We start from the raw sequence: 26,868 nt of genomic DNA, 5'->3' as shown, positions 1-26,868 counted from the left end.
GATAAGGATATTGCTTGCTTCTTAGCATGAGTTTATAGTTGTACGGTAGTAATGCAAGTGTTTTCGACAATTTTGTTTTTTTTTTACTATATACAGGTGAACGTTATATGAAATAATATTTTACTGCAACATAGCCGATTTGAATAGTTTCAACTATAGCAAAGCAAGAAAAGAAGAACTATTGTAGAATTGAATAACGACTGTTGTTCCAAGTTTAAGTAGAGACTCAGTTCAACATTCGTGTATTCTACTAGTTGTACTGTAGCTTTATCTCGTTTGTCATATTCTGCATACGCAATCCGAGGAAAGTGTATTCAATGGGAGGATAAGTACGTCGTCGTTCGTAGTAGAATTGCATGCCTTTACTTTGTTTTGTGTAAATATCGAAGCTTAGAAAAAGCTCTTGAGGAATCCTGCAGGTCCTGCGTCCTGTGGCTGTGCTTGTGCGGTTTTAAGTTTAGCTTGAGCATTTTTTAAGGCTCTGAAAAAAAAAGAATATTGGATTCAGTAAGAAGATAAGTAAGATATTAGTTTAAAACAATGACAAGAGTGCAAACACTGCTTCGTGTATTGAGAAACTCACTGCTGCAAATCCATTATGGTTTTTTCTTTTTGGTTTTGTTCCTCTTGCGTCATTTGCACCAATTGTAGCAAGCGTTCGGTTTCTGCCGCAGAACGTTGTGCGTCTTCACGGGCTTCTGCCAGATCCGTCGATGCCCTATATTAAAAACGTTTAATTAGATTATTAAAATAATATTTACGGAACAGTGCAGTGTAGTTCGACGAAATGGGCAAAATGTTTATTGTATTAGGTTACGTCATGCCAAAATAAAGATAATTTATCATTGTATGTTCGACATAGACAGTCGTCGACAATAATCGACGAAATGTTCGAAAATACACCTGTAACTAAACTTACTTTTCTAACATCTGTTGGGTTTCTGTTAACTGTTTGTTTAATTCTCCTGCAGCAGCAGTGGTACCACCAGCCTGAAACAAAAAAAAAGTGATTCTGTCAGCATTTGAAAGAATATATAAAAAAAACCTTGATAAACTGTACTTATCAGTACAATAACTGAATATGGCAAACTAGTACCTTTTGCAGAGATTTTTCAAGTTGGTCCATTTGCTCTTTACGTTTCTTAAGTTGTTTATCAAATTCAATGAGGTTTTTCTCTTTGTCCTCCAGCTCTTTGCGCTTGGTTTCGATTACTTTGCGCTGATCTTCGAACGTTTTACGTTCACTATCAAGTAGTCGAGTAGCATCCTCGATCTGTTTCATCTGAGCTTCGAGTTGCTTGCGCTCTGCTTCAGTTACACTTGGGTTCTGAGCAGTTTTGTGTGCCGTGCTAGCTGCCTGCGTTGCTTGTTGTAATTGTTGTTGTAGCTGTTGAATCTGTTGCTGCAGTTGAGCCATTTGTTGCTGTTGTTGCTGTGCCTTTTTGGTGGCATCCTGTGCTTCGGTCTAAATAAATACGTATTTCATAAAGAAATATTTATTTTCAATATGCAATAGATGGCAAATGTTAAATACGTTAATTGTCAATAGTTTGTGAAAAATCGCGAAAACATACTTGGCTTTTTTCCAGTTCCTGGACCAATAACTCCAGTTGGTTTTGAAATTGATCACGCTGAGATACTGCGGTTTTCAGCTCCTCCTGAAGGGTCTCTAATTCCTTCGTTTTAACAGGAGATTGCTGTTGTTGATATTGTGTTGATTGCTGTTGCATCTGCTTTTGCATATTGGTCATTTGTAGGAGCTGTTGCTTGAGTTGCTGCTCCATGAGCTGCTTATACCAACAAAACAGTATTTAAAGCAATTAAAGGATGTTTTGTCAAACACAATACGACAACATGACGAGACAAAATTTATTCATGGTTTGAGTGAAAATAATTTTACCATTGCATAATTCATTAAAAAGAAGTGGTTTTGGAGAAAAAACTTAAAAATATAAAGAAAAAAGAAGAAAAATAAAACAGATAAATAAGTTAATACAAATAATTGTGTAGCTCTCCTGTACGCAGCCTAAGCTCGAAGCGTGTACGCAGCCTAGGCTCGTCAAATATGACTTCTGTCAAACGCAACGTGAATAAACGTGTTTAAAGCCATCTTCACACAGGGAACGTTAATTAAGTTTCGACGCGACGCTTTTTCCGACCTTTCACACCGGTTACGACGACGGCGACAGGCAACGGAAAAGTCTTTCGCCCTCTCGTTCGGGCGAAAACAATTAGACATCTTGGGTAGTTAAAAAATAATCGAAGATTACTCAATTGACGTTTTTTTCGTATCACAAGCATGCAAAATAATTTTAACTTAATTATTACTTGTAATACAAACACAAATTCATTATAAAACTATTTTAATTCTCGCACCAAAAATTCAATGTGTCTTGATCTTCCAAATATAAACACAAATAATCTGTCAAAACACAACACTTCGCCCATCTCACCCAAAAACCAAGTATACGAACCTTGGCCAAAGTTTTTAGGCGACACAAACGGAGCGTTGTCTTTTCATACAGATTCGTCGCGCCGTACGAAGTTTTCGTCGACGCCGGTGTGAAGGGTCCCATAGAATGCCATATGAGACAACGCGTCGTTCGCAACGTTCCGTTCCGTTCATTTTGGTGTGAAGAGGGCTTAATTCTTCCGTCTTCCGTCCCGTGTTTTACAATTAAGTTAATATATAATTATAAAAGTAAAATAATAAATTAAAACAAATAAACAAAATAAATACACAAATTAATAAAAAATAAAGTGCATAAAACTAAAATATACAATCTGGTACATATATAGAATTTGTATATGGTTCTTTTTTTTAATTAATTTTACATTGTATAATAATTCGAAATATGCACAAAGTCGACAGATTTTTGTGTACTTAAGGATGAAATTACTTTAAAAAGAGGTGATTTTGGCTTTCAAGACAAAGAGCGACAGTCACACACAGTCACAAAAGGTTGATGATGAAGAAATGACAGCATTGCTCGATCGAAATGCATGTCAGATGCAAAAAGAACTTGCACAAATGTTAGGAGTTGACACGACAGTTTCCCATTCCCTGAGTGCCGTGCGGATGATTAGAAAAATGTCTTGTGGGTTCCACAAGAATTGAAAACAAAGACATTGACAGAAGGAAAACCAATTTCTGCTTGCGTGGCTGAAAAGAAAGGGGTTCTTGTGTCGAATCGTCACTGATGATGAAAAGGGAAGTTACTACAAGAATCCTAAACGCAAAAAGCACTGGACACAGCTCGGTGAACCAGGTCCATCGTAACCAAAGCGAAATATTAACTTTGCAACGGTTATGCTGTGCAAATGTGCACCCTTTTTAAATAAAAGTTCAAGCATCGAAAAATTTTCTTCCGTTTTTTATAATCAAATGAAAAAGTGCACGCTAATTTGCTCATCCTGGTCACACTTAGGTCACAAATGTAAAGCCGTGCCGTGCTTTCGAGAGAGGTAATAGTGTCGTCTATCGTGTATAAAGAAGGATCGTGTAGGATAGTGTAGGAACAGATTTTCATTCGGAAAATTGGGATAAAATATACCTGCATTCGTTTTTGTAGTTCAATTGCTGCCTTTTCAGCTTGATCGGCTCGGTTTTTCTCCTGCTCTACAACTTTGCGCCATTGCTCTAGTTCATTATCGCCTCGGGCATTGGTTTCTTGGAGCATTTGTTTTAATTTGGTAATTTCCTTCTTATAATTTTGTAGTTCTTGCACATTGGCATGATTTTGAGCGGAAACTTGAGCTGTGCCGGGCTGTTGAGGAGATGTTTTTAGTCGTCTGTTCTCTTCGCACTGTCGCTGAAGTTCCAATTCTGCGGCATTCAGTTCCTGCTGGAAGCTCATTAGCATATCCTGACTTTTTTCAAGTTGCATCACTAGTTGATCTCTTTCGGCCATTAGTTGCTTGTTGTCCGCTTCCAGCTTAAGTAGATTGTGTTCCACGTGATGATTGCTGGCATGTTGTTGATGGTGTTTTTCGTATATCTTTGTCGATTGACGCAGGGTCTCTTTTTCTGCTTCCGATTTCTCCAGTCTTTCTAGAACTCGCGTTAGTTCAGCGGACATACGTTCGAACTCGATACGAGTCGCCTCGTACACTTCCTGCTGTTTGGTGAGATGAATCTGTGCTTTTTCCAGTTCTTTTGCTAGTCGACCCGCCTCGAGTTCGGTAGCATCCCGGTTTTGTAAAGCTTTTTCGAGACGTTCGCGTAGTCGATCAATTTCATTTTTGTCGTTTAAGCTACCGCTGGCCAACGCTGGAGCTGCCAACGCTCCTGGACTTATGGCCGATTGTGGATTTTGCCGTAGGCGCTCTACTTCCTTGATGAGCTTTTCGTGCTTGTCTCGTATTTTTTCGTACTCGATGTGTGCTCTCTCCGCGTCGGATCGTTGTTTGTCCTGATTAGCGACCATTTTCGACACCTCTGATCGCGCAAGGTCGAGTTGTAAGCTTGTCTCATGCAATTTAAGTTCCATAGTCTGGAACTCGTTCTCTCGTGACTCGAACTTCTCTTTCATTTTATCGAACGTTTCTTGTTCATATTGTGATTTACCGCGGAAGTTCTCCAACTCTACAATGACTTTGTCGTACTTTTCACGCAACCGATCATTTTCATCCTTCATACGGCGAGCCTCCCGCGAGAACGACTCGTTTTCTTGCAGCCGTCGTAGCTCAGCTGCTGTTTTTTCATAGCGTTCACGCATCTTCTCAATCTCCAAACCATAACGAGCGATTTCCTCTTGTGCTGAGTCTAAGGAAGCTGTTTGCTTAGTGTACAGGTTGTGGGAACGGTCAATCTCATAAGTGAGTCGCTCGTTTTCAGTCTGCATGTTTTCCTTTTCCGATTGCGCTCGTCGCAAATCGGTCTGGCATTTGTCCAAACGCTCGCGTATCATATCCACGTCTTCCTTGGCCTTATCTTCCAGTTCCTTCGAACGTCCGAGTTGCATCGCCGCCCGATCACAGGCCTCCTGTAGGCGCGAGGTTTCCTCTTGTAGTTTGCGCAAATCTTCTCTAGCTTTGGTTGCAGCTAGTGCTGATCGTTCATTTTCAATCTCTAGCCGGTTTCGATCGGCTTCGGCAGTATCGACACGAGACTGCAGTCTATAGATTTCGTTCTGTGCACGGTCGTACTTCTCGAGCATTTTTTCGAACTCCTTCGTGGAAGTTTCCTTTTCGTCGATCACTTTTTGGCTGGCGTAAAGAGCCTTGTCGAGCTTTTCTTTCAAAATATCGATTTCGGTAATGGCATCATCTCTCTCCATTTGCAGCTTCTGATGAATTTGATGCGCTTTCTCCCATCGTTCTTTAACAACTTCAAGCTCGGTCTGAATAGCGTCGCGTTCACGCTGGTATTTGAGCGCGTTGCTTTGGGTTGATTCGGATTTTTCCTTCAGCTTCTCAAGCTCGGTACACAAAGCGTCTCTTTCTTTCAGAAGGCGAGCGTGTGAAGCTTGGAGTTTGTCCAACTTATCTCGGTGTCGATCGAGGTCCATTTGTGCCGTTTCTTTTTCTTTCTGAATTCGCGACGACTGGCCCAAAGATTTGTCCAACTGAGATTGAATATTTTCAAACTCATAGTTTATTTTCTCTTTCTCCAATTGTAGCTAAAAGATACAAAAAGCAAATTAGATGACAGATTAAATTGGGGAAATGCAACAACACGTAACAATTTTTTTTAAAGAAATATGAGATACTGTCATTACGCATGTAACGCAGTATATATTTTTTATGACGAATAAAAACCGAACTAATTAATTGGCAGACTCACATATATGGTATGACTACATATATGGTAACAAAGAACAAAAATAATTCTGATTCTAGTTTCTCATTTTATCTCCAGATTTCGACGAAATGGCATTTCGACAAGCATGACTTATAATCATTATATCGTATCATTGTCATAGCTATGAAGGTTCTGAGAGAAGTTGAAGGTAAACTGTGAATGGCAGCAACGTATTCTTTCGATCCTTAGGTGTCGATCCATAAATAGCTCTATGCGCCTGCTCTATAGATCGAAACATTCAATAGGAATGACTAGTGATCATTATGATTCCAGGATGAACACCGCGTTAAATGAGTCACCGACAAAGCGACAGCTGAGGAGCTGACGATTGGTCATTGCAGCATGTAGGAGAAGACTCTGTGCTTTTCCACCACGATGGTTGCCATAGTGGTGGAAAGCCGTAGTACGTCAGTCGGGGCAGCTCATACATACTTAATCTAATACTTCTAATCTAATCATACTTACAACGTCTAATAATGAGTTAATCTATTTACACTTACCCTGCGAATCTCTCCGCCACTCTTATCCAGCTTCTCTTGGAGATGATCTACTTCGTTTTGTGCTTTGTCCAGCGAATTTTGTAGCTTTTCTTGGGTAAGTTGGGATTTTCCAAGAGTAGCTTGCGTGCGCTCCATTTCTTCGCGAATTTTTTCCAGCTCAGCGTACGCCTGAAGCCCATACAAATTGAGGATGCATTATATTAGTCATTATGTTGGAAATCAATTTTGGTTTGTTTTGATGTATTGTAGTCAGATATAAAGAATAAAAACAACGGTTTAGGAAGAGTAACAAGTATACATCTTCTTTGTAACTTTCGTATATTTTCCTAGCAATATGTGCCTATATGTCTCGTGTGCTTTTACCTTATATGTATTGCCCAAACTGCAAAAAACTAAGTGTTTTATGTTTTATGTTTGATGTTTAGACGAATTTGATTATGTTTGGACTAAAAGTAGGTTTTCTTGTAAGAATTGATCGGGGAAGAAATATGGGACATAGAGTTCACATCACAAAGCGTAGATAAACAATATACTGCGAGAGTGATAGATTTTAAATACCAATCATTCATTATTTACATACAGCATTGAGATTTTACGTTCTATGTATAGAATCATACTGCTATTACGAGTATATTTTCATCATACATACACAGGTATGCGATATAAACATTCATAGACATAAGTGATAAGTAGTTAACCATTTCATTACCATCATTTTTAACAGGATTCATTAGCAAGGACCGGTTTATAGAAAAAAAAACACATTTTCCTTATATTGTTTCTAGGACGTGGGACGTGTTCCTAGAAAAAATGTGAAAAAATGCGGGTAATAAAAACCTTATGTACGTTAAAATTTTTGTTTAATATTTGATGGTTAGAAAAACAATTAACTACTTATTGATTGCTTTCAAGCTAGAAATAAATTACTTGTGTTATTGTATATTGGATTTTACCTCTTTGTGTAAAACACTCAAATAGTTCATATTTCAGATGATTAAATTGGAGTTAAAAAATGAGTTGTGAGCTTGAGTTGAGAACAGTGTTAGAGTGCTTAATTGAAATGCATATAACGAAAACGCTTATTCTATTAGTGATATAATGTTTCTTTTTACTGTTATTTTGGTGCAATGTTTGTTTAGCAAGATCAATTATTTTTATTTCTGTGGATCTGGTTTGATTACAATAATGCGAGAGTAAAAAGTGTAAGAACCATTCCACTACCGCACACGTAGCTACACGCTGTTTTGATTAGGAATGTAAAATTTTTTCGTTGTAAAGTTCTTATGAATTGTTGGTGTGCTAGCACTATTAGTGTAGTTTTGGGTTTATTGTGTTTCAACGAGTGATTCAAATTTCGATTAAACGTCAACCACGAATGCAGAAACAAACAAAATGAATCTTGTAATCCGTTAATCAGTAAATATTATCAGAAGTGTTGTTTTTATTTTATTTTTATTTCGTTTGCAAAAATATTTACTACCATTCGAAACGTGTCGAGTTAAAAAAGAGGGTATTTTATAATGTTTTCCTTCTTCTCTCTCATAGGAAATTCCTGAAAACAAACCAATTTTGAAGTATTATGTTTCATAATTGAAACAGGTTTACTAATGCTTCGGAAGAACTGTTGTAAAACAACATTCTTGTATTATTTGAAACATAAAAGAAAAAATCATTACTGTAATTCATGATAATATTTGATTCATTCTCATGTTTCTTTCATTTTGAAGCCAATTCAACGGCAATTCAACTAATTGTGTGCGTAATAAATCCTAGGCTGCATTCAACATTTGTTTTATTAGAAGCAGTTCAAGAAATAACGACTTTGTTTGACTATTGAGTTTGTCGTTTTTTGATGATAGGCATAATTTTTGTATGATATGTGTGGAAAACTAACCAATGTATGCAAACAATGCAGTGTGTTTAAGAAAATGAACGTAAAGAAAAAATTACCTTATCTCTTTCACTAACAATTCGTTGTATGCCCGCCTGTCCTCTCTCCATTTCCTGTTTTAAACTTTCTTGTTCACCTTGTGCGTTTTCAAGTTTAGCTTTGAGCCTATACACTTCACCTTGGCTCTTCTCTAATTTCTCTTGTAACGCGGCCGCTTCAGCCCTTGATCGTTCCGCATCAGTCTATGCAATTCATAATGGACAAGCGTCGTACGTATGCAGGATTCAGGTTGTTTGGATATGGAAAAGAAAGAAACAAGAGAAAGAAAGGAAGAAAGGAAAAAGAAAATAAATAAAACAAATCGAATTCGCATGTAAGAAAAGCAAAATAAGATTTTTAACACGGTAATAGTATTACTGGTTATACATTAAAATGAAGAAACTCTATGGAATAGTAAAAATGTTAGCCTTTTTCACAGTAGAAACATGTCAAGAAATGGTTTAAAAGTTTATATGTATATATATATATGACAAAGTATTGAAGCAATATTAAATGTATTCAACTAAGTTACTTATTGAGTGTTTGAATTAATTATGCATGATGTCCTTTTTGAAGCTCTGATAAAAAAATCGAGTGTATTTTGTCGTTTATTAGGTTGAATTTTGGTTGTGGTCGTATTCCTATTATTGCCCGTTTTGCCCATTCTGAAGGATGGCTTTGGTTTAGTTTTTTTATTTTTAAACAAATGCTGTTTGATCAATAAAAAGGGATTTACATGGAAAAGTGTTCGGTCGATAGAGAAGAGTTTTGAAAAATATTTAGGAAGGAACCATCAATTCAAATATGCATTGCTAAACGTTCTATTAAGAACTTTATCAAAAACGTACGTGATGGTGGTATTTTCGAGGAGTATTTTGCTATATGGGTGAAGTTTGAGCTCCAATCCTTGGCTGTATTACACTTATTGTAGTTGTTTGCATCCCCCTTTAAAGATAATGTAGGATACGAACAGTTTATACTAAACGACTTTAAGCTGACTTCCGAATTTGCCTTTTTAATGATTTTTTGTTACTGTAAAATGTTAAAGTGTTGAAATATTCGATACTCAAGAACGATCGAAGCCGAGAAATTATTTACACTTTAATGCACTTGATTTGTGGGCTCGAAACCTATTTTTATGCTCCACAAAGGTTCGATGTAACAACAAATTTGTGCCATTTTTGGCATTTGACAACCTGGTATTGCAATAAAAACGCTCCCTGGAAAATGGGGGTTAATGGAAGACTAGCATTTTATTTGGACGTTAGTGAGACAAGTTTTACAAATTTGGGAAGCTTAGGGAGTACCCCGATGGGACCGTATTTCACATATGATCACCACCGTTCGTTAGCAGTCAGACCAACATGAAACGGATTGAGTCCTCTATTGGAAATCATGCATAAATTATTCGTACATTTAACAACGTGTTCATATAAAACATAAGCACCTACGAACCAATATCAACGATAAATTTTTTTGTGTCTTTATAAAGGAAACACAATTTGGTAATATCAAGATGTGTAGAATACATTTCGCTTTAGCACTCACCATAGCTCAAACCTGTGCTTCCGAACCGTTTTACATTCGCGACCCCTTTGATAGCAATTATAAGTCCGCGATCACAATCGTACAGAAAAATAATGTGTCTTTTGGCCTTCTTGAAGATAATACTCTGAGTAAAAAAACTCTAAGTGGAATAATAACCGTTCTTTCAAAAATGTTTTTGGGCATTTTGGACCATTATATAAAAATGCAAAACAATTTACTCAATTCAATAATATTTTAGATATCAAATCAATCAGATATCAGATAATATCAAATCAACCAAAAACTGCGAGGATCGAAGTCATGCCCTCGTGGCCACAAAGACAGATTTCGCGGTACTCTTGGGGTCGGCGGACCGTCGGTTGAGAAGCATTGGTCTAGATAGTTGTTCTAAGAGTGTGAAAGCATGAATGTTACTGCTGTTAAAACTCATCCAAAACGGAAACTAAACACGCTATTTCAAATATCTACTTCGATTACTCTGTTTTTTCACAGTATTGATAAATTCCATTATAAATAAGCACATCAATGTAATAAAGACCCATATATATTATTTAATATATTAGAAACTTACTAGAAAATCTTTTCGAAAGTTCATATGATGTGATGGGACATTAGAATTTAAACGCGTAATAACGTGATCGGACTTTTGTCTGTCTAACAGAGTTGCAGCAAAGCAAATCAACAATGTTCTTCATGAAAAGTTGAGGTAGTGCAATGAAAAAATAAAGGAACAATCAACTAACATTGATAGAATAAATACTTCATTCGGCTTAAGAATTGCTTTAAATTGGTTTTTAATTACAAAGATGAAATAAAAAATCAATTAATTAGTGAGAAAAGAGCAAGATTATGTATAAAATTGCTACTCACAAAATCGTGCACCGTATGTTCCTATAAAACGTTGGTGAACGGTTTATCAGTTACTTTATTTACTGATGAGTAATGATTGGAACGAAAATGTTTCTGATAGGTGCGGACAACTTAAATTACAATTCAAATAGAACGTAAATAAACTGTTTATGTACGGTAGTTTGTATAACAAATGCACTTCTCGAAATATAAATAAAAGTTACTGAATAATTCATATACATTCGCATTGGTCAGTTTCAGTTTCAGTAAGAACTATACAAAAAAATATAGGAAATCGTAGGCTTCGATTCATACATTGTATTGTGATACATATGATTTTGTTAATAGGAGATTGCAAAATTTGTATTCCATCCATCATAAATAATATAAACAAAGACGTGTTTTAGTATATGTATGATTGTCAGTTGTCAGGTAATAGACCGAGAAAAACAAAGAACTTTGCATACACGTTTAATAGCCCTGCACACACATAAAGCGAGTAAATTCAATACATGCATACAAGTTATACCAAAGTTAAACCATCCATTACACAATCACGAAGCGAAACATTGGTAATAGAAATACATATTGTAACATGTATCAATCAATGAAGTATAACACAATTGTTTTCTATAATACAATTACTATATTAGTTTCCATAGTATTCATTCTCTTGCAGGGAATAAATGTCAAAATAAGTGTAGTGATAAGTCAAGACGATAAAGTACTTATATTTTTCTTGGATATTTTTATATTTTTTAGAATTTCAAAAACCCGGATTAAAGAGGTCGAAAATGTAATATTGGCGTTATTTCGCATTATCATTGAGACAACCATGTGCTACACTAATTTGACCGTCACAGACTTTTCTATCCGTTAATCTTATCAATTGAAGCGCTCTTTAAAAACTATCTAGTAAGCTTCTGAAGTTATGTTAAATATTTCGATTCTGTTGGAATAGCTTTTCTCAAGCATGCCTACAACAACCGTAGTTTCCTAATATGGTCTCAAATAGGCTGTGTAAGGCAAATAAAGTCAATATCGACGATGACGATAGCGAAAAATGATGATATCAATTAAAGATGATCATCGATTTTTGGTTGAGGCCTTCTTCGATCGTACGTCGTCATTGTTTTAATTCCAAAATTCATATTTAGGTGGGACGAAGTTTGCGGGGTGGGCTCGTAATTTATAAAATATACTTTCCGAAAACCCACGGTACCCACATGCTCAAAATAATGCAATTAAATAAATGACTAATATACTAATAATATTTTTTACTCCACTGATAGAGTAGTCGGTAACGGTCGTTGCTGTCACGCAGCTGGACTGGGTTCGAATCCCGGGACCGGTTGTCACGCAGCCGGTCATGGTTTCGATTCCCGATACTGGCGCGGCGCGGGCGTAACAACCCCGCCCGTAAAAACAAACCATTATAGAGAGCAACAGAGATTAATATTGTCTCTTGTGCTCGGTAAGATCGCTCAGCGATTGTCACCGTATAAGAAAGAGAAGAAATAAATTATCAATCGATATATATTTTCATTACATTGATTGATTGATAAACTTTAATTCATACTATATTAAATTTTCTGTATTTCGGATACAGAATAATGTTATTTCGATATAATAGTCGTAAAGCATGGCCCACTTAGAATCGGGAAAAGTTGTATGTCTTCCAGCAGTGCCTCTGGTGATCCCATTTCAAATGTTTTGATAGCTATGTAAAATAAAAATTCTAAATAGAAGAAGAAAAATAATTCTGCACACTCACGTCGAGAACCCACATGGTCTGCTTTAAAAATTGCAAAACACAAAAATTCGCATAATCTAATGCTCCACTGTTTCCGGGAATGGAATACCGAAAGATTCAGATTAGACGTCGCAGTGGAACATACGACCGGCAGCTGAACGATTTTGAGATCAATCAAGGCAAATACTAGACTTTCAGTTCGGTATATTGCAAACAATATGGTGCCAGCAGAAGTATTGAAGTAGTGTGTCCAGAGAATCTGTCTACGAAGAGGCTACTGCTCTTTCCTTGCATATAAGCATCCAAACAGGACACTTAAGCAAAACCTAGTTGCTGAAACACGCGCTAGAAAGTTGTACGAGAAGGTTCTGACGACGTACGAAGGATGCTTGCTTATGGACGACAAAACATACGTGAAAATTGATTTTGGACAGCTTTCTGGACCAAAATTTTATCATGCCATGGCACGGGGATGTACCTTCTAAATTCAAATTTGTATTCGCCCATAAATTTGCGCGGAAACTAACGATCTGGCATGAATTTGTATCTGAGAACGGAATTCCAAGGTTTTCATCACAAACACGACGATGAACTCAACGCTATACAAGGAATAGTGCCTCACAATGCGAATTCTATCATTTATTAAATCACACAAAGGTTCAGTTAAGTTTTGGCCTGATTTAGCAAGCTCCCACTACAGCAGGGTGGTGGTTCAGTGATACCGTGACAATAAGATGGATTTCATCTATCAACCCACCAAATTGTCCTGAACTTAGTAAAATCGAAAATGATTGGGCAATTATAAAAAGGAAGTTGAAGAAGACTGTAAAGATGATACGGGATGCCACGCTTTAAAAACGCCGATAGAAAAACACCCAACACATTTTCAACTAAATGGATCCAAACCGATTTAATAAAAATTTCAAAAGAGTACAAAATCCCAGCACTTTTTGGAGAGTGCTTATAAAATTGCATTCTGAAAGCGTTCTAAAGAAACCACATCGCTATAACTGAAACTGTTCCTTGTTGTTAAGATTAATTGAGTGAAGTAAAAACATACAGCGTAATTTATACTATGAAAATTTCAATACATTTCAACAGTTTAGCTTCAACAATGGTATACCACTAACAACTATAGATTGTTAATTATAAAAGGACAGTTATAGATTTTTTTATAATTCCTTTTCTAGTGATAATAATGCGTCAACATCCTATATAAGATACAATCCAAATTACTAAGTATTATTTACTTTGGACAAGCTTAGTTAGTTCTTTTAATATTTTTGGCGTTTTATTAAAATTTATGCTCACATAATATAAAATGATAACGAAAGCAGATTCTGCTCATGTACTCAGCATTGCAATTAAAACATAAAAGTATCGAATATAAAAGAATATATCATTTGAGTAACGTCACAATTGCTCAAATGATATATTCGGGTTTTAGAACTATATCGCTTGATGTACCAATGGTGACAAAAAAACTGTCTGTTCAAAATAATACTTAACATTGATAAAATATATTGAAGATATGAGATGTGAAAGCAACATGTAATATTTTCTAACATATGACGTTCCCTGTTATCAATCAACAACTTAACAGATCAAGAAGACGAAGTTATCAATCTTACTTGCGTGACTCGTAACTCGGCTTGCGTACGGCGTAGTTCGTTAGTCGTTTTGTCGGCGCGTTCTTGAGCACGATCAAGCTCTTGTGATGTACTAAGAGTAGATCTACCAAATGTTGTCTGAAGAGAAGAAATATATTGAGGAATAATAATAGAGTGAAACTCAATATTCTATTTTTATATTATATTGTATTAAAAGTTGATTTCAAGAACTGCGTCCTTAGGCGGATTCAAAGTTAGTTTTGTATGCGAAAAAATATACTTCCAGATTGATATACTTTTGTACCTGTGATCGTTCGAGTTCATTTCGCAGTCTTTCGTTTTCTAGTTCCAGACGGGATATTCGCTGTTTTGCATGCTCCCAATCTGCTCCACTGCGGCCAACATCCGTTGCTGCCTTATCTAGTTCTGCCTTCGATTTGCCAAGCTCACTTTGGGAGCTCTCCAGTTTTGTCTCCAGACGGTCCTTTTCGGCTAGCGCTCGATGAAGGCGCGTGGTAAGTTTTTCAACCTCGCTGTCCAGTGTATGAAGCTTCATCTTGAACTCTGCTAGCTCTCGCTCGTGAAGTTCTCGTTCTTCTTTCTTCTCTGCTTCAGCCCGATCCCGCTGATCTCGCAGCTGTTGCATTTGCTTTTCTTTATCACCGATAGCTTCTTCAAGACTGGTCAGCGCTCCTTCAGAGCTACAGTGGTGGGCCTGCATGGCACTTAGGCGGGCACGTGCCATGTCGACTTGGTTATCTTTTTCTTTGAGCAGATCTTCCAAATTTTCAATCTATGTATGATCGACGAATCCGCATATTAGATAAAATATACTTTTTCAATGCTATAAGCATACTTACCTTTCGTTGCAGAACATTAATTTTTCGGTCCTTAATATCCATGTGCTCTTTTAGTTCAGTAAGTTCTGTTTGTAAACGATTTTTTTCTTGAACAGTATGCATGGTGCCTTGCGTTTTTTTTTCAATCATGCGATTTTTATCTTCCAAACGATTCCGAAGTTCTTCAACCTATCGAATAAGAAATAAATACATCAATGCCCTAAACATGAACACAAATGGGTTATGTATACACTCGATCGGTAGGATGGATTAGTGTCGAATCGTGTAAAACTATACTATTGATACAATAATAATGTTGTCAAACACAATAAATAAAAATAAAACATAATTCGTCACTTAATAATTTGTCATTTTACGAAAAAAAACTAGTTTCAAAGGTTTTAAATTTAAGATTTCTTGGACTATTTTCGTTTTTGCTGGGAATGTTAAATAACAGGTAAAATATACGTTTGCTTACATCTGACTGTAACATATTGTAATGCTCCTCTTTGGCACACAAAGATTCCTTAAGAACAGCTATATGTCGTTGATAATCCTGAAAAATTGAAACATTACAAATTGCTTAGTTAAGTTTGAGGTATCTAACATTAGTTTTGATTGTTTCATTCTTTACCTGATGTTGTTCTTCGAGTGTTTTCATTTTTGCCGCCATGGCCATAATTTCCTGATCACGCCGAGAAATTTCCAGACGAAAATCATCGAGCTTCATGAACGAGAATATTGAAGCAATTGAGAATGTAACCAAATAAGATTGAATTGGTCACATAGTAGTCCACATAAAAGATCGTAACAGTTTACCATTATTTTAAAAGTGTGAAATATAGTTGATGCGAGTTATTTGTCATATAGCGTGCGAAATTGAACATATCTTGTACATTTAATGAACATACAATAGTTACCAATATCTGCATTATGATTTGATGATATTCAAGATTCTTCCGAAATGTAATAGACAACTAAGATTGCTCAGAAGGTACTTGCTCAAACTGAGCAATGCTAAACAAAATTGCGTCTGCGGACGGCTTGTTGATCATCTGATTTCAGTAAGCCAGTTTGCCACTCATATCAAATCCAAACCAATTTTTTTCAAACCCAATCTAGCTTCGTCGCATTTAGGTGCTTCTGATGTTGACGTTGTTGGACCAACTCTGATTTCAATTTCATGTATGAATAAAAGAAATCAATTAAAGGAAACGAACTGTTGTTATGGACATATATACATATGCACGCTGGTCGAAATAGTGCAAATTATCGTCTAGCGACATCGAAAATTCGTAGGAAAGAACATTTAAGACTGTATACGAAACAATAAATCAATAATTGTGCAATAAATAAGTAATGCGATACACATCGCTGTAAGTGAAATGGTGCTACAGAAAAAGAGGAAAGAACAGCTTTTTTATATACTTTCATCACGCTTACACTTTAGAATTTATAATAGCGAGACTTTTTTTGTCATTAGATGAAAATGTCATACTTTTCTAGTTATTTACGGTTTTTGTATTTACCTTGTATTTACGGTTTTTGGTAATTACAGGCACAGCAATAGGTCTAATTTAAATAGCAGTTTGTGAGAGCCCACATATTAATAGTTTTTAGTGCATGACTGGTTATAACCATAATGACGAAATGCAAAGTGTTTTGTTTTCAACCCATAGATCGGTTTTCTATGTTTTAACGTTTTTAAGTCATCTTTAACTATGAAGGTTGGTTTCGCGTAATTTTTAAATACGTCGTTTGAGCCGCTGATTGTGTTATAACTTAATAGTGTATACATGTTATGAATCATATTATTACCTATTTTATTTCATAAGACTTATTACGTTTTGAGGATAGGATTGAATTCAACTGTCTTGTGACATCTGTGCAAGGTTCTTTGAGAAATTGAGGACACACACGAAACGAGTCAAATGACGGAAGTTTCCAATGATTTCAAACTTCGAGCAACTTGGATTGCTCCAAAAATAAAAACAGATTGACTGAAAAGCTTTACTAGTACGCATGGCACATCGTTTAAGAAGGAATAGTAGAAGCAAAAGACATTTTAAGAATTGTAAAATTGCAACAATGAATTTAGAAATTTGAGATAATGACTATGTAATAAATACGGCATAGTCTGTTGAGTAAGAGAAAAAAATACTACAGAAAAGAAAAGAAAGAAAAGCGAAAAGTCATCCTACAAAATGCATAAAAAATAATTCTGTGGCAACGACACAAACGGGGACAAGAGATACAAAGAGAGAGTGGAAGCACATAAAGCGAATGGGCTATACACTCAAAAAACTGTCATAATTAACTTATGAGAAAGGTGGGTTCATGTTAATGCATTTAAATTTCTATACTTTCGATTCACCAGTTCATCGATTCTTCAAATAAGATTCTTCTAACTTGATATCACATTACCACTTATCTTATCAAATCGTTCTTTTTGAATTTGCTTTTTCTTAATCACACTCGCTCATTGCTTCATTGCGTTTATTGCAAAGTTTTGCCTGTGTTGATTGAATAGACAGCGTTTTTTAATTGATGGCTATACTAATTAATTGACAACGAGACAAGGTTTACACCGAAAGTCATGTATTTTATTATGTTTGCTTAAATTTTACATTAAACAAGTGAATATTCACTGTTCAACTGTTGGATGTTCTATAAGCTAGGTTTTTGTTCAACAATTCGAACATGAAGATGTATAAAAAATCAAGATGAACGATCAATGAAGCCTCTCCTACTCTTTTCGTTTTTCAAAGGTTTCAGTTTCTCCAAAGTTTCGTTTTTCTTTCCCATACTGAATATCTGTTCCTCTTTCTCCTTTCTCTTTCTTTCTCGTTTAACTAAATAGTACATAACTTAAGTAAATTAATTCCCTGCAAATGTTATAACTCTAAGCATAGTCACGGTTCAAAAATTCTTGACGAAAGGTACAAAACCAAATTACAATTGTATGGTAGGCATTGTTAGACAACTTTTCATTAGAATATTTTTATTATAACTTAGTAAACTTATCTATGATAATACAAAAGAAAGTCTACATAGGCGAAATATGTTTTAAGCGTTCTGCTTTTATATAGCCTAGACTATCAATTTTTTTCTGTACCATTTCAGAAACTAATGTTCAAGATGTTTGCGGTTTTATTTTCCATAAACGTGCACTTTTGGCTATGAACAAATAGCATAGGTTGATTAGTTTATTTTATTTTATTGTATAGTTTTTATACATTATTCATTTTAAATTAGGGTTTTCAAACAAAGTGCAGTTTTATACGGGCAGAGTTTTTAATTGACGTTAGCATTTTGAATATGATATTTACAATCATAATTTGTTCAATCAATCACATAATTTTGTTAAGCTCCTGTATTGCACTTATTTTTCTTTTAAGCTTTTTGGAAAGCTTAAACCTATCACACAAAGAGTTTGAATCCTCTATGAACGTTTTCATTATACGTATTTATTATACCAGATAATTTGCAAACTACAATGAGGATGAGTGGCCAACGATGCCAGGTATTTTTTGTTTCTTCTTATTGAAGTATTTCATTAAATTACGTTTGCAGGCCAGGACCAATCGGCGGTTCTAGTAAGTGGATAAGTAAGTAATAAGTGGATAAGTAAGTAAGACTCAATTACGTACGTATTGCTGTTTCAAATAACGTTTTCGAAAATAAAGCCTTGTCTATTGACATTATTATGTTCGTATTGTTTGTTGTTGGAAAGAAAATGAAGCAAATTTTTTTTTATTTCACCGTAAAGAAAAGTTCGAATTTTTTTCTTACAACAAATTTTATATTAGTGAACTATTCAATGCAAACAAGCAAATAGCCACATCTTTTGCAAGCAAATGAAGACTAATAACATTTAAAAAAAATCGACAAAAATGTGGCTTTATTTGTCACAGTTTTATGTTATATGTATTAGATTGGACTAGAATTGTGGAACAGATTGGATTTTTCTAGCATTGAATTGTGATAAGAGTCAACAATGTATCGTAAAATGTAAGCTTAATAGCAATTCTTTACCTTTGGGGTAAACAATAATGTTTACAGAACAAAATGGGTAATCGTCGGTTGGTTTTCTGTGTATTAGCATACCTCTGGAAACTTTCTTGATCGTGTAAAGCTTCGCTAGGTTGCTATATAAATTTATGTGTTCTGCTGGTGGATGTGCTTTGCTGTTGGATATATGGAGTGCATAATTTAAAAAATCGATAATGAACTTTGAGTGGCGGTACTGCACATTACAGCACATTATTCAAAGACCAGGTACAGCACATTATTCAAAGACCGGAAAAAGTGAAATACAGGGTGGCAACGAGAAGGTTATATAGCAAAGTGCCCATCGCTTTAATGTTTACAGCTATAGGTCCGATCTTTTTTACTACTTGCTATTTTTAGAGTTTATTCATACGTAATAATCAATCAACCATCAAACGTTTCAAGGGAACTGGTACGATTGTACCCCCTTCCCCAAACAAATGGGGATAAAACGGGCTGTAGGACTTTAGTGGTAATCAAAGCGGTGAAGGAGCGTATTCGACGAAATCTGACCCGCTCGTGAAGAAAGATGGCACGTGATATGAAAATGAGTCTCATTTCCATGCAAAACGGTTATAGTACTTTTAAGATGCAGAGGATTCATGGATTATCTCTCAAAAATATTGCCGACAGGGTTGCCAGATCTCGAATGCTCTTGAAGACGCACGTTGCTCTTAACATATTTTTTTCGGACACTTTGGAATCGGAATTGTTCACATTGGAGGCAATATTGAACAAGCAAAATGATCGTGTCTATGGCGGAAGCCTTCGTTATATAGCAGCCGATAAAAGAGGGGTCGAGAGGTACCAAAATGCATCAGCTGTGATGTTTTGCGGAATAATATCAGCAAAAGGCAAACTACCACTTTTATTCATCGATCGGGTCGTGAAAATCAACAAGCAAACGCAAGCCATTTGCTTCCTTGTATCAAGGAACTTTTGCGAGACGAAGATTTTTGTTTTCAACACGATTCAGCACCTGCGCATAAAGCATTGATTGTTCAGAAATGGTGCAAACTACATTTGCCATGTTTCATGAGTTCCTCCGAATGGCCCCCATCGTCTTCCGATGTGAACCCACTCGACTTTAATATCTGGGGATACATGCTAGGAAAGTTAGGCGACGTAAAGCATATGAGTTTGGACACTTTTAAGAATCATTTGGTCATAATCTGAGATGAGATGCGGAACGAAGTCGTACGTGCGGCATGTGATGCTTTCGAAGAGCGACTTCGGGCCGTAATCAAACATAAAGGCGAAAAATTTCAATTGAACTGAGTACATTGTAAATTTACTACTGTAACATGTTATTAAAACAGCTAGAAGAGAGAAAAAAAAAATTTGATTTTTATGACATAATTTAAGTGTATCACTGTCACGTTGCCACCCTGTATGTAATTTTATTGAATCAATTAAATTATAAAATGTCTGCAAAACGATTAGTCGAGATCGACAATTTTACGAGAAGTAAAATTGCAAAGAAACCAACCAGGAAAACCAGGAAAAATAACCAAAATAACAACTCCCAAGAAATGTTAGATGGTTTTTTTTAAATCTTACAAGAACGGACCTGGCCGTATTTATAAATGTTAGATGGTCATTCATGGCCTTATTGTACTGTGCGAAGTTGTGTGCCTTATGGCTTATTTGCATTATATACTTTATTAGCGTACCACTTTAATTATGAGTCGATAGACAAGGTATCGACATCGAATTTAAAACTTACTTGACGCTTCATATCATTGGCTCTACTAAACTCTAGGTCTAATTTGGAATGAGGCGCTTGGTAAGACGGATATTTGAATAAGGATTTGGGGTCCTCGTAATCATAAAAAAGCGGCTGGTAACGTTGTGGATAATCGGAAGTCAACCGTAATGAAGGCAGTTCGTAATGGCATGCGGATGAGGTGGATGAAGGAAGGTTGGTCAATGAGCGAGTGATAGTGGGATTACATGCGTAGTGCTGCGACAAAATGTTTTTGGTCTGTGACAGAACGCCATGAGTTTGGGATGAGAATGGGTTCGTTACAGCACTTGGTGCGTTATTGCCGTAGATTGGCTTCGACAGCAGATAGTCGGACGACGGGCGGTATCCGTTGAGTTGATGGGGTTGCAGCTGTACTTGCTGTAGTGGCTGCTTGGACATTTGTTGCGAGTGCTGTATATGGTTGTAGTACGATAGGTTCGAAGTACTATTTGTTGTATTTGGCAAGTGAGTGCTGCTGTCGGCATTCGGGTACGAACACGCAAAGATCGCGGCTGCAGTAGCCGATGATCCTGCCAGTTGTTCCAACGACATCGATGGCGACGAATTAACCAAGCCGCCCGCGGAAGATGGCATAGTCGTCGGTGGTGGTGACGGTAGCGATGAAAAAAGGGCAGAATGTATGCCTAAACTGGCACTGGCATGACTCCCGCCTGCAGCGGTCAATGAGTTGGTGACTGTCGACGGCTGTACATAGCGCATATTTAAGATATTAGACGAGCGTGACAATGACTTAGTGGTTTCGTTAAGCAAGTTGGTTAAATTGGCCGACTGCGTATAAAGATTGGCCGCGTTCTCGGACAGATTGCAGTAATCAGCCATTGAGGACAATGGCACGCTGCCACTAATGCTATAGCGTCTAGCTGGTAAGCGTTCGGAGCGCACGTCCAACAACTTTGAAGCTGGTGCTTTGTGGTAGTTAGAATTATAAACTGATGGCGGACCCTGGTAAAAACTGCTACGCATTAAGTCAGGTGTAGTGGTGCAGTTGTTGTGTTCAAATATCTGAAAATGGCCGTTTGAAAAAAGAGGAAAGAAGACAACACTGGATGTTGGTTGGTTTACTTTAACGGATGTGGGAAGTTGGACTTAATTTTCGGTGTAATGTTCGTTTTGCTTTGGTTGAGATCAGGAAAGTTTTTTAGCTATAATTTGGCTATAGTGCTGCAATCGCTTTTCAATTGTGCGGCAGCCGAAGTGAAACTATTAACATAACATTTCCAAATTATTTGGATGCTTTTAGACAAGAAATTCAATGAATGTTTCGCATGAAATGACAGTAATGTAATACAACGCAACATAATCTACTAACGATTTAAGCTCTTTATATTTTAAAAAATGTTTAGGGTGTTATAGTAACTGTGTTAAAAGTTTCGGAATTCTTTCTTATTAGTTAGTAAAATGGAGTCATTAGCGCACTACAACTCATCAAAACTACGACCATTTCTGTTGTGGTGTAAGGGTAATAGTTCAGTTTACGTTATCCGGGAATTTTCTTCGAACACTTTACGGATGGGCCCCTTCTGCATTTGCTTTTATTTCCGTTTTCCTGTGATACGACATGTTTTTACTATTATTTATTTAATTGTCGAGCTCTTTTCCAAGTTCAGAACTTATAGTTATTATATTACACCGATTTTGTAAGACATTGAGTTCAAGCATGTATCATATATCTTGTTATCTCTAGACCATTATCTAGATATGAAATTCATTTCTTTTTCAATGACAGGATATAATTTATGATAGGTAGTATGACTCATACATTATAAATTAAAAAAAAACAAAATCGATGCATCAATTGTATGTTGCATCAATTGTATCATCAATTGTATCGATGCCTTCAGTAGAGACGTTGCGCAATTAATTGATTACATAAATATTATTAACTTGATTTTGTTTTATTCGGACATCAGAGCCTATACCGTTTAGTTTCATCAAAAATCGTGTTTTGACGAAAGAATTATTTTTTGATCATTGTCTTTCGCAAATAATGTATTTTCTTTTCACGTACTGTGGCTTATCAGTGTGCATCTAAACGTTTGCTAGTGTGTCATACAAAATGTCTGGTTTCACAATAACGTAATATGAATACAACCGATGTTGCGCCTACTGGACAAATATTATTTATTTTATTTTATATTTTAAGCTGTACAGTGTTCCATCATTGTTCTGAGTAATCAATCACATCGATTATAGTTACATTGATTTGTCTTCGATTGCACATTCTCACAAAATAGTAGAGCCAGCGAATCACAACATACGATCGTAGCCAAATATAAAACGTACTGACGCACATACACCCACACATTATCTCATACATACAGATATAGTGAAATTCATGTAACAGGTGCGCGTGCACCTGATGCTTACAGTTAAAGGTGCTTAAGAATCAGGAATGTCAAATACATATAATTACAGTTAACATTTCCGGTATTTGGGGGGGGTCTTTGTGTCAACCGATCATTCAATACCACGAACTCCTACCTTTGATTGTAACTTTTTTAAGTGCGATAATGAAAAAATAAGATAATGATAGTGTTGTCTGTGGCAACACAAATTATTCATCCAACATTCATAAATTATCAATCCATGGATTTTATTTTGGTAGTGAATCGGAAATGTGTAAAAATTAACAAAAAATTACTAGAGTAATATTAGATAATTGATCAAAAGTTATAGTGAAGCAAGAGAGAAAAAGAGAAAAATAGTGATGGAGAAATACCGGAAGATAAAAGCAGTACCGATAAAGGCAAAATAAGTCACACAGGTAGAAAAAACAAGGAGAATGGATGAACAGAGAGATGTGGTCGACCGAAGCGAGGTTGGATTTAATTCCCATTACAATTTCATAAGACTCTTAGTATCATGGTAGATAAAACTAATTCAATCAATCCCACATGTGCGGGTGTATGATCGCTAGCATGAATGCGTTTGCGAGTGTTCAATTACAAAATCGGTCATTATAATTCTTTCGCCAAACCGGTACGTAAGCAATAGCAGAAAATTGTACTGAATATAGACCATTTGAGAAATACAAAGCAACTAGTATAATGCTGAAGAAATGATGGATAAATCAATACAGTAATCGCTGTAGCTACAAGTAAAAAAAACTTTTTTATGGACAAAAAAGTAGAGCAATGAAAAGTATTATAAAAATTTCTTTCAAAACCGTATTCAAATGTTGTGAAACTCTAGTGATGAATTGATATAGTAAAATTGTAAACTAGAGTTTTATCGGTGTTTTTTTAACATAAGGCATATATATATTATAAATAGTACTTGAACATAGATAGAGTAAAAAAACAACATGATGTTAACATACCTGTTTTTGGGCCAACGCTTGCATTTGTTGAAACATTTGTCTTTCTTCCTCCTTACCTAAAAAAAATAAAAAAATAAATAAATAGATAAAATGCAAACGAAATACATTTTTTCTTTATAAATTTTTGTTACGAACCCATTCCTTTACTTTGCAGCATTTCTAGCAACTTCTTTATGCTTTCGTCTCGAGCTTGAAGAGTTTGTTTTTGGGTTTCTATTCGGAGCTCCAATTCCTGAATTAGACAAAGAAAGAAGTTTAAAATTGACATCGGCGTGTTATGTAAACCGGAATTCCCTCACATAGTGGTATCCCATGTAATGAGTGAGTAATTGGTAAAAACGGACGCTAACTCAGGATTATCACTAGGATTATAAAGGTTTTCTATATCCCGAGCTTCGATCGCCTCGACAGAAGATGTGAGCCGAATAGTTTCCCCAAACTGTAGACAAACCTGTTTGTTGATAGCATTCTAGTGCGAATCTCCCCAGTTATGTCATTGTTTGATGATAACCTTTGACCCCTAAACGATTTCGAACTTTCAGTCTATTAGTACCCTCCCTTACGATCGACAATGTTGCTGGTAAGGCTGATAGTAGTGCCACCATGAATTTGGTCTTCTTTTCATTTATCTGTTTAACGAGATTATCCGAAGCAACATAGGAGGCCCTTAAACCTATCAACATAGCCACCGAGAAGGAAATGAACTTTTAAAATTTCGTAGAGTTTGAATTCCAGACTCACCACTTTGGAAATAAGTTTTTAATATTTTTCTAACTTTGTGCAAGCGTATAGCGTACTATTTCCTAAAAGTGATAGCTTTTACTAAATATTTACAAATTCTCGAATGAAGTTTGACGTTTTAAAATCGGTAATCGGTAGTTTAAAATTCAAACACTTGATGGATCACTCTATTATTTTATATTTTCGTTTCGCCAATTATGCTTAGTTGTGCTAAGTTAGTCCTGTAAGGTGTTAATCAGCGTACGTTGCCTCCTTACTATGCTTATGCTAATAAATAAAAAATAATGACAATAAAAATAATAATAAATAAATAATAAAAATATTAAAGAGGAAGTTTCGTCAAACGGAAAATAACACTATTGAAATTCTAAACAAAAGTACAATAAATGAAAAGAAGTAATAAAATAAAATAAAGCAACGTTTTGTGGGCTAACGTCGTATAAGCAAATCATCAATAATTTCAAACATTTAGTTCATTGTATTATTTTTTGTAATTCTGATACCTTGATTGTGTCTCGTAGAATCGATATCTCACGTTGAAGATGTTCGTTCTCTGCGTAGAGCGCCTCCATTTGCTGCTGCATTTCAATGTTTGGTGCTCTCATTCTTAATCGCAATTCTTCTTCCAATTGTCGCACCAACATTGCTTGTTTCTGCGAATAAAAAAAAAAATTCATTGAGTGCACTGTTTGATACGTAAATAATTTTACAACTTACCTGGTTTTCGCTATTTAACAGTTTTAGCTGATCGTTAATTAAACTGTATTTTGCACTTTCCTCCTTCCGCAGTGCACGTTCTTTTTTCAACTCAGGAGACCAAAAGGTTTTGATACTGTGCATCGAGCTGCCAAGTTTTTGGTTCGTTAGTTCTAGTTCTTTTTTTAGATTTCCTAGTTCGCGTTGTAGTTCCCCATTTTGAACCTGCAAATCTCCTAAGTATCCTCGTTCTGGTATTGCTGTGGAAAACATAACAAAAATACAATTTTTAGTTACGAAACGGTTTTTGTTACCCCGCCTTTGGTGATTTCTACCTTGCCTCGGAGGCCTTCCATAAAGTTCTTCTTCTAGATAGAGACCCCTTTCCAACGATCTGTCACGAGATCGATCTCTAGGCTCTCTTATAGGAATGAACTCCCGATCATGTGGGTCTACCAAACCACGGTCTAGTGATTGGTAGCGTGTTCCTAGAACGGAAATTGGACATTGTATAGAGCGATTAGATCAAAGGATTGCCGTTAGCCAAGCAGTGCATTATTTAACGATGATTTAATTAATTGATTTGAAATCATTTGAGGTATGCATTGGACTATTTGCTAATTAGTACATATGATTAATTATGAAGTTTAGGATCTAATAGGCCCTGGTTACTGCGAACATAATGGTTTCTTCTCCCTCTTCTTCTTATTAGACAACAACCGCAGAGCGGTCTTAGCCTGCGCCAGAGACAATGTTAATCTCGGATGCTTTCTTTGGGTCCTATTATGAAACCCGAAAAGAAAACTCGACCTGTTATTTGAGTTCATTTTGCTATAGCTTTCTCTTTCTGCCTTCTCCTTTGTTGTATTCTGCTTTCTTTCTTACTGTGTTCACTTCTTCCTGTTTGGTTATAGACTGTTCGTTGTTACATATTATGTACTAATATATTGGATACGAAACTACTTTGATAAACTATTCTGCATGCGAAGCAATGCGAACAATTAACTCAGCTTAGTTATCTTTTTTTTTACCGTTTGAAGAATTAGAAAAAGTGTTCCAAGCAATACATTTTATTCATCACGATGTGTTCGTTAGATCAAAATAAATATGTGTCGTGACTCAATTAGACTTTGAATTGATTTTTTTGGAAACTAGTGTAGTTTATGTTTATTTTATTTTTACTGTAATCTGTGTTCATTTTATAACTGTATTTTAGCGTTTCAAAAGTCTGATAACGTTTGTACTTACTTAGTTGCTCACGAGGATACTCTAACGAATGCGTTGGAGCTCTGGTTGCGCTTCTGCTGCGATGGTGACCACCAGCAGGACTGATCGGCTCATCCATATCTCGATAATATGGACTACCCATGGCTGTAAATGAATTATGGTGTGGATGAGACTTCCAGTTGTAGTTCAGCGGAGAGTTTGTTCCTGAGCGTGATTGACGAATATTATTTCCTAT

General features: G+C 35.9%; 1 protein-coding gene across 4 annotated transcripts; it reads right to left on the bottom strand.

Annotated features, from left to right (window-relative positions):
• Nucleotides 1–390: 390 nt before the first annotated feature.
• On the bottom strand, nucleotides 391–26,777 carry LOC131212841 (ELKS/Rab6-interacting/CAST family member 1). Of its 4 annotated transcripts, none has more exons than XM_058206888.1 (20): nucleotides 26,667–26,777; nucleotides 25,709–25,894; nucleotides 25,428–25,666; nucleotides 25,214–25,363; nucleotides 24,105–24,201; nucleotides 23,970–24,025; nucleotides 15,467–15,556; nucleotides 15,311–15,388; nucleotides 14,854–15,021; nucleotides 14,298–14,786; nucleotides 14,015–14,131; nucleotides 8,254–8,436; nucleotides 6,304–6,471; nucleotides 5,480–5,621; nucleotides 3,555–5,290; nucleotides 1,575–1,787; nucleotides 1,097–1,465; nucleotides 920–990; nucleotides 584–718; nucleotides 391–481 (listed from the first exon to the last, which is right to left on the bottom strand). In XM_058206888.1, the coding sequence occupies exons 1-20, from the start codon at nucleotides 26,773–26,775 to the stop codon at nucleotides 391–393; spliced, it is 4,887 nt and encodes a 1,628-aa protein (XP_058062871.1). In that variant the 5' UTR covers nucleotides 26,776–26,777. The 4 variants fall into 4 exon arrangements, with proteins under 4 accessions (XP_058062871.1, XP_058062868.1, XP_058062869.1 ...); XM_058206885.1 differs by having other exon boundaries at nucleotides 14,274–14,786; nucleotides 26,667–26,775; XM_058206886.1 differs by having other exon boundaries at nucleotides 3,555–5,621; nucleotides 14,274–14,786.
• Between the last annotated feature and the right edge of the window lie 91 nt (nucleotides 26,778–26,868).

Source organism: Anopheles bellator, chromosome 2, assembly GCF_943735745.2.
Source record: "Anopheles bellator chromosome 2, idAnoBellAS_SP24_06.2, whole genome shotgun sequence".
Lineage (NCBI taxonomy): Eukaryota > Metazoa > Arthropoda > Insecta > Diptera > Culicidae > Anopheles > Anopheles bellator.
This window is presented reverse-complemented; position numbering and strand designations above follow the sequence as displayed.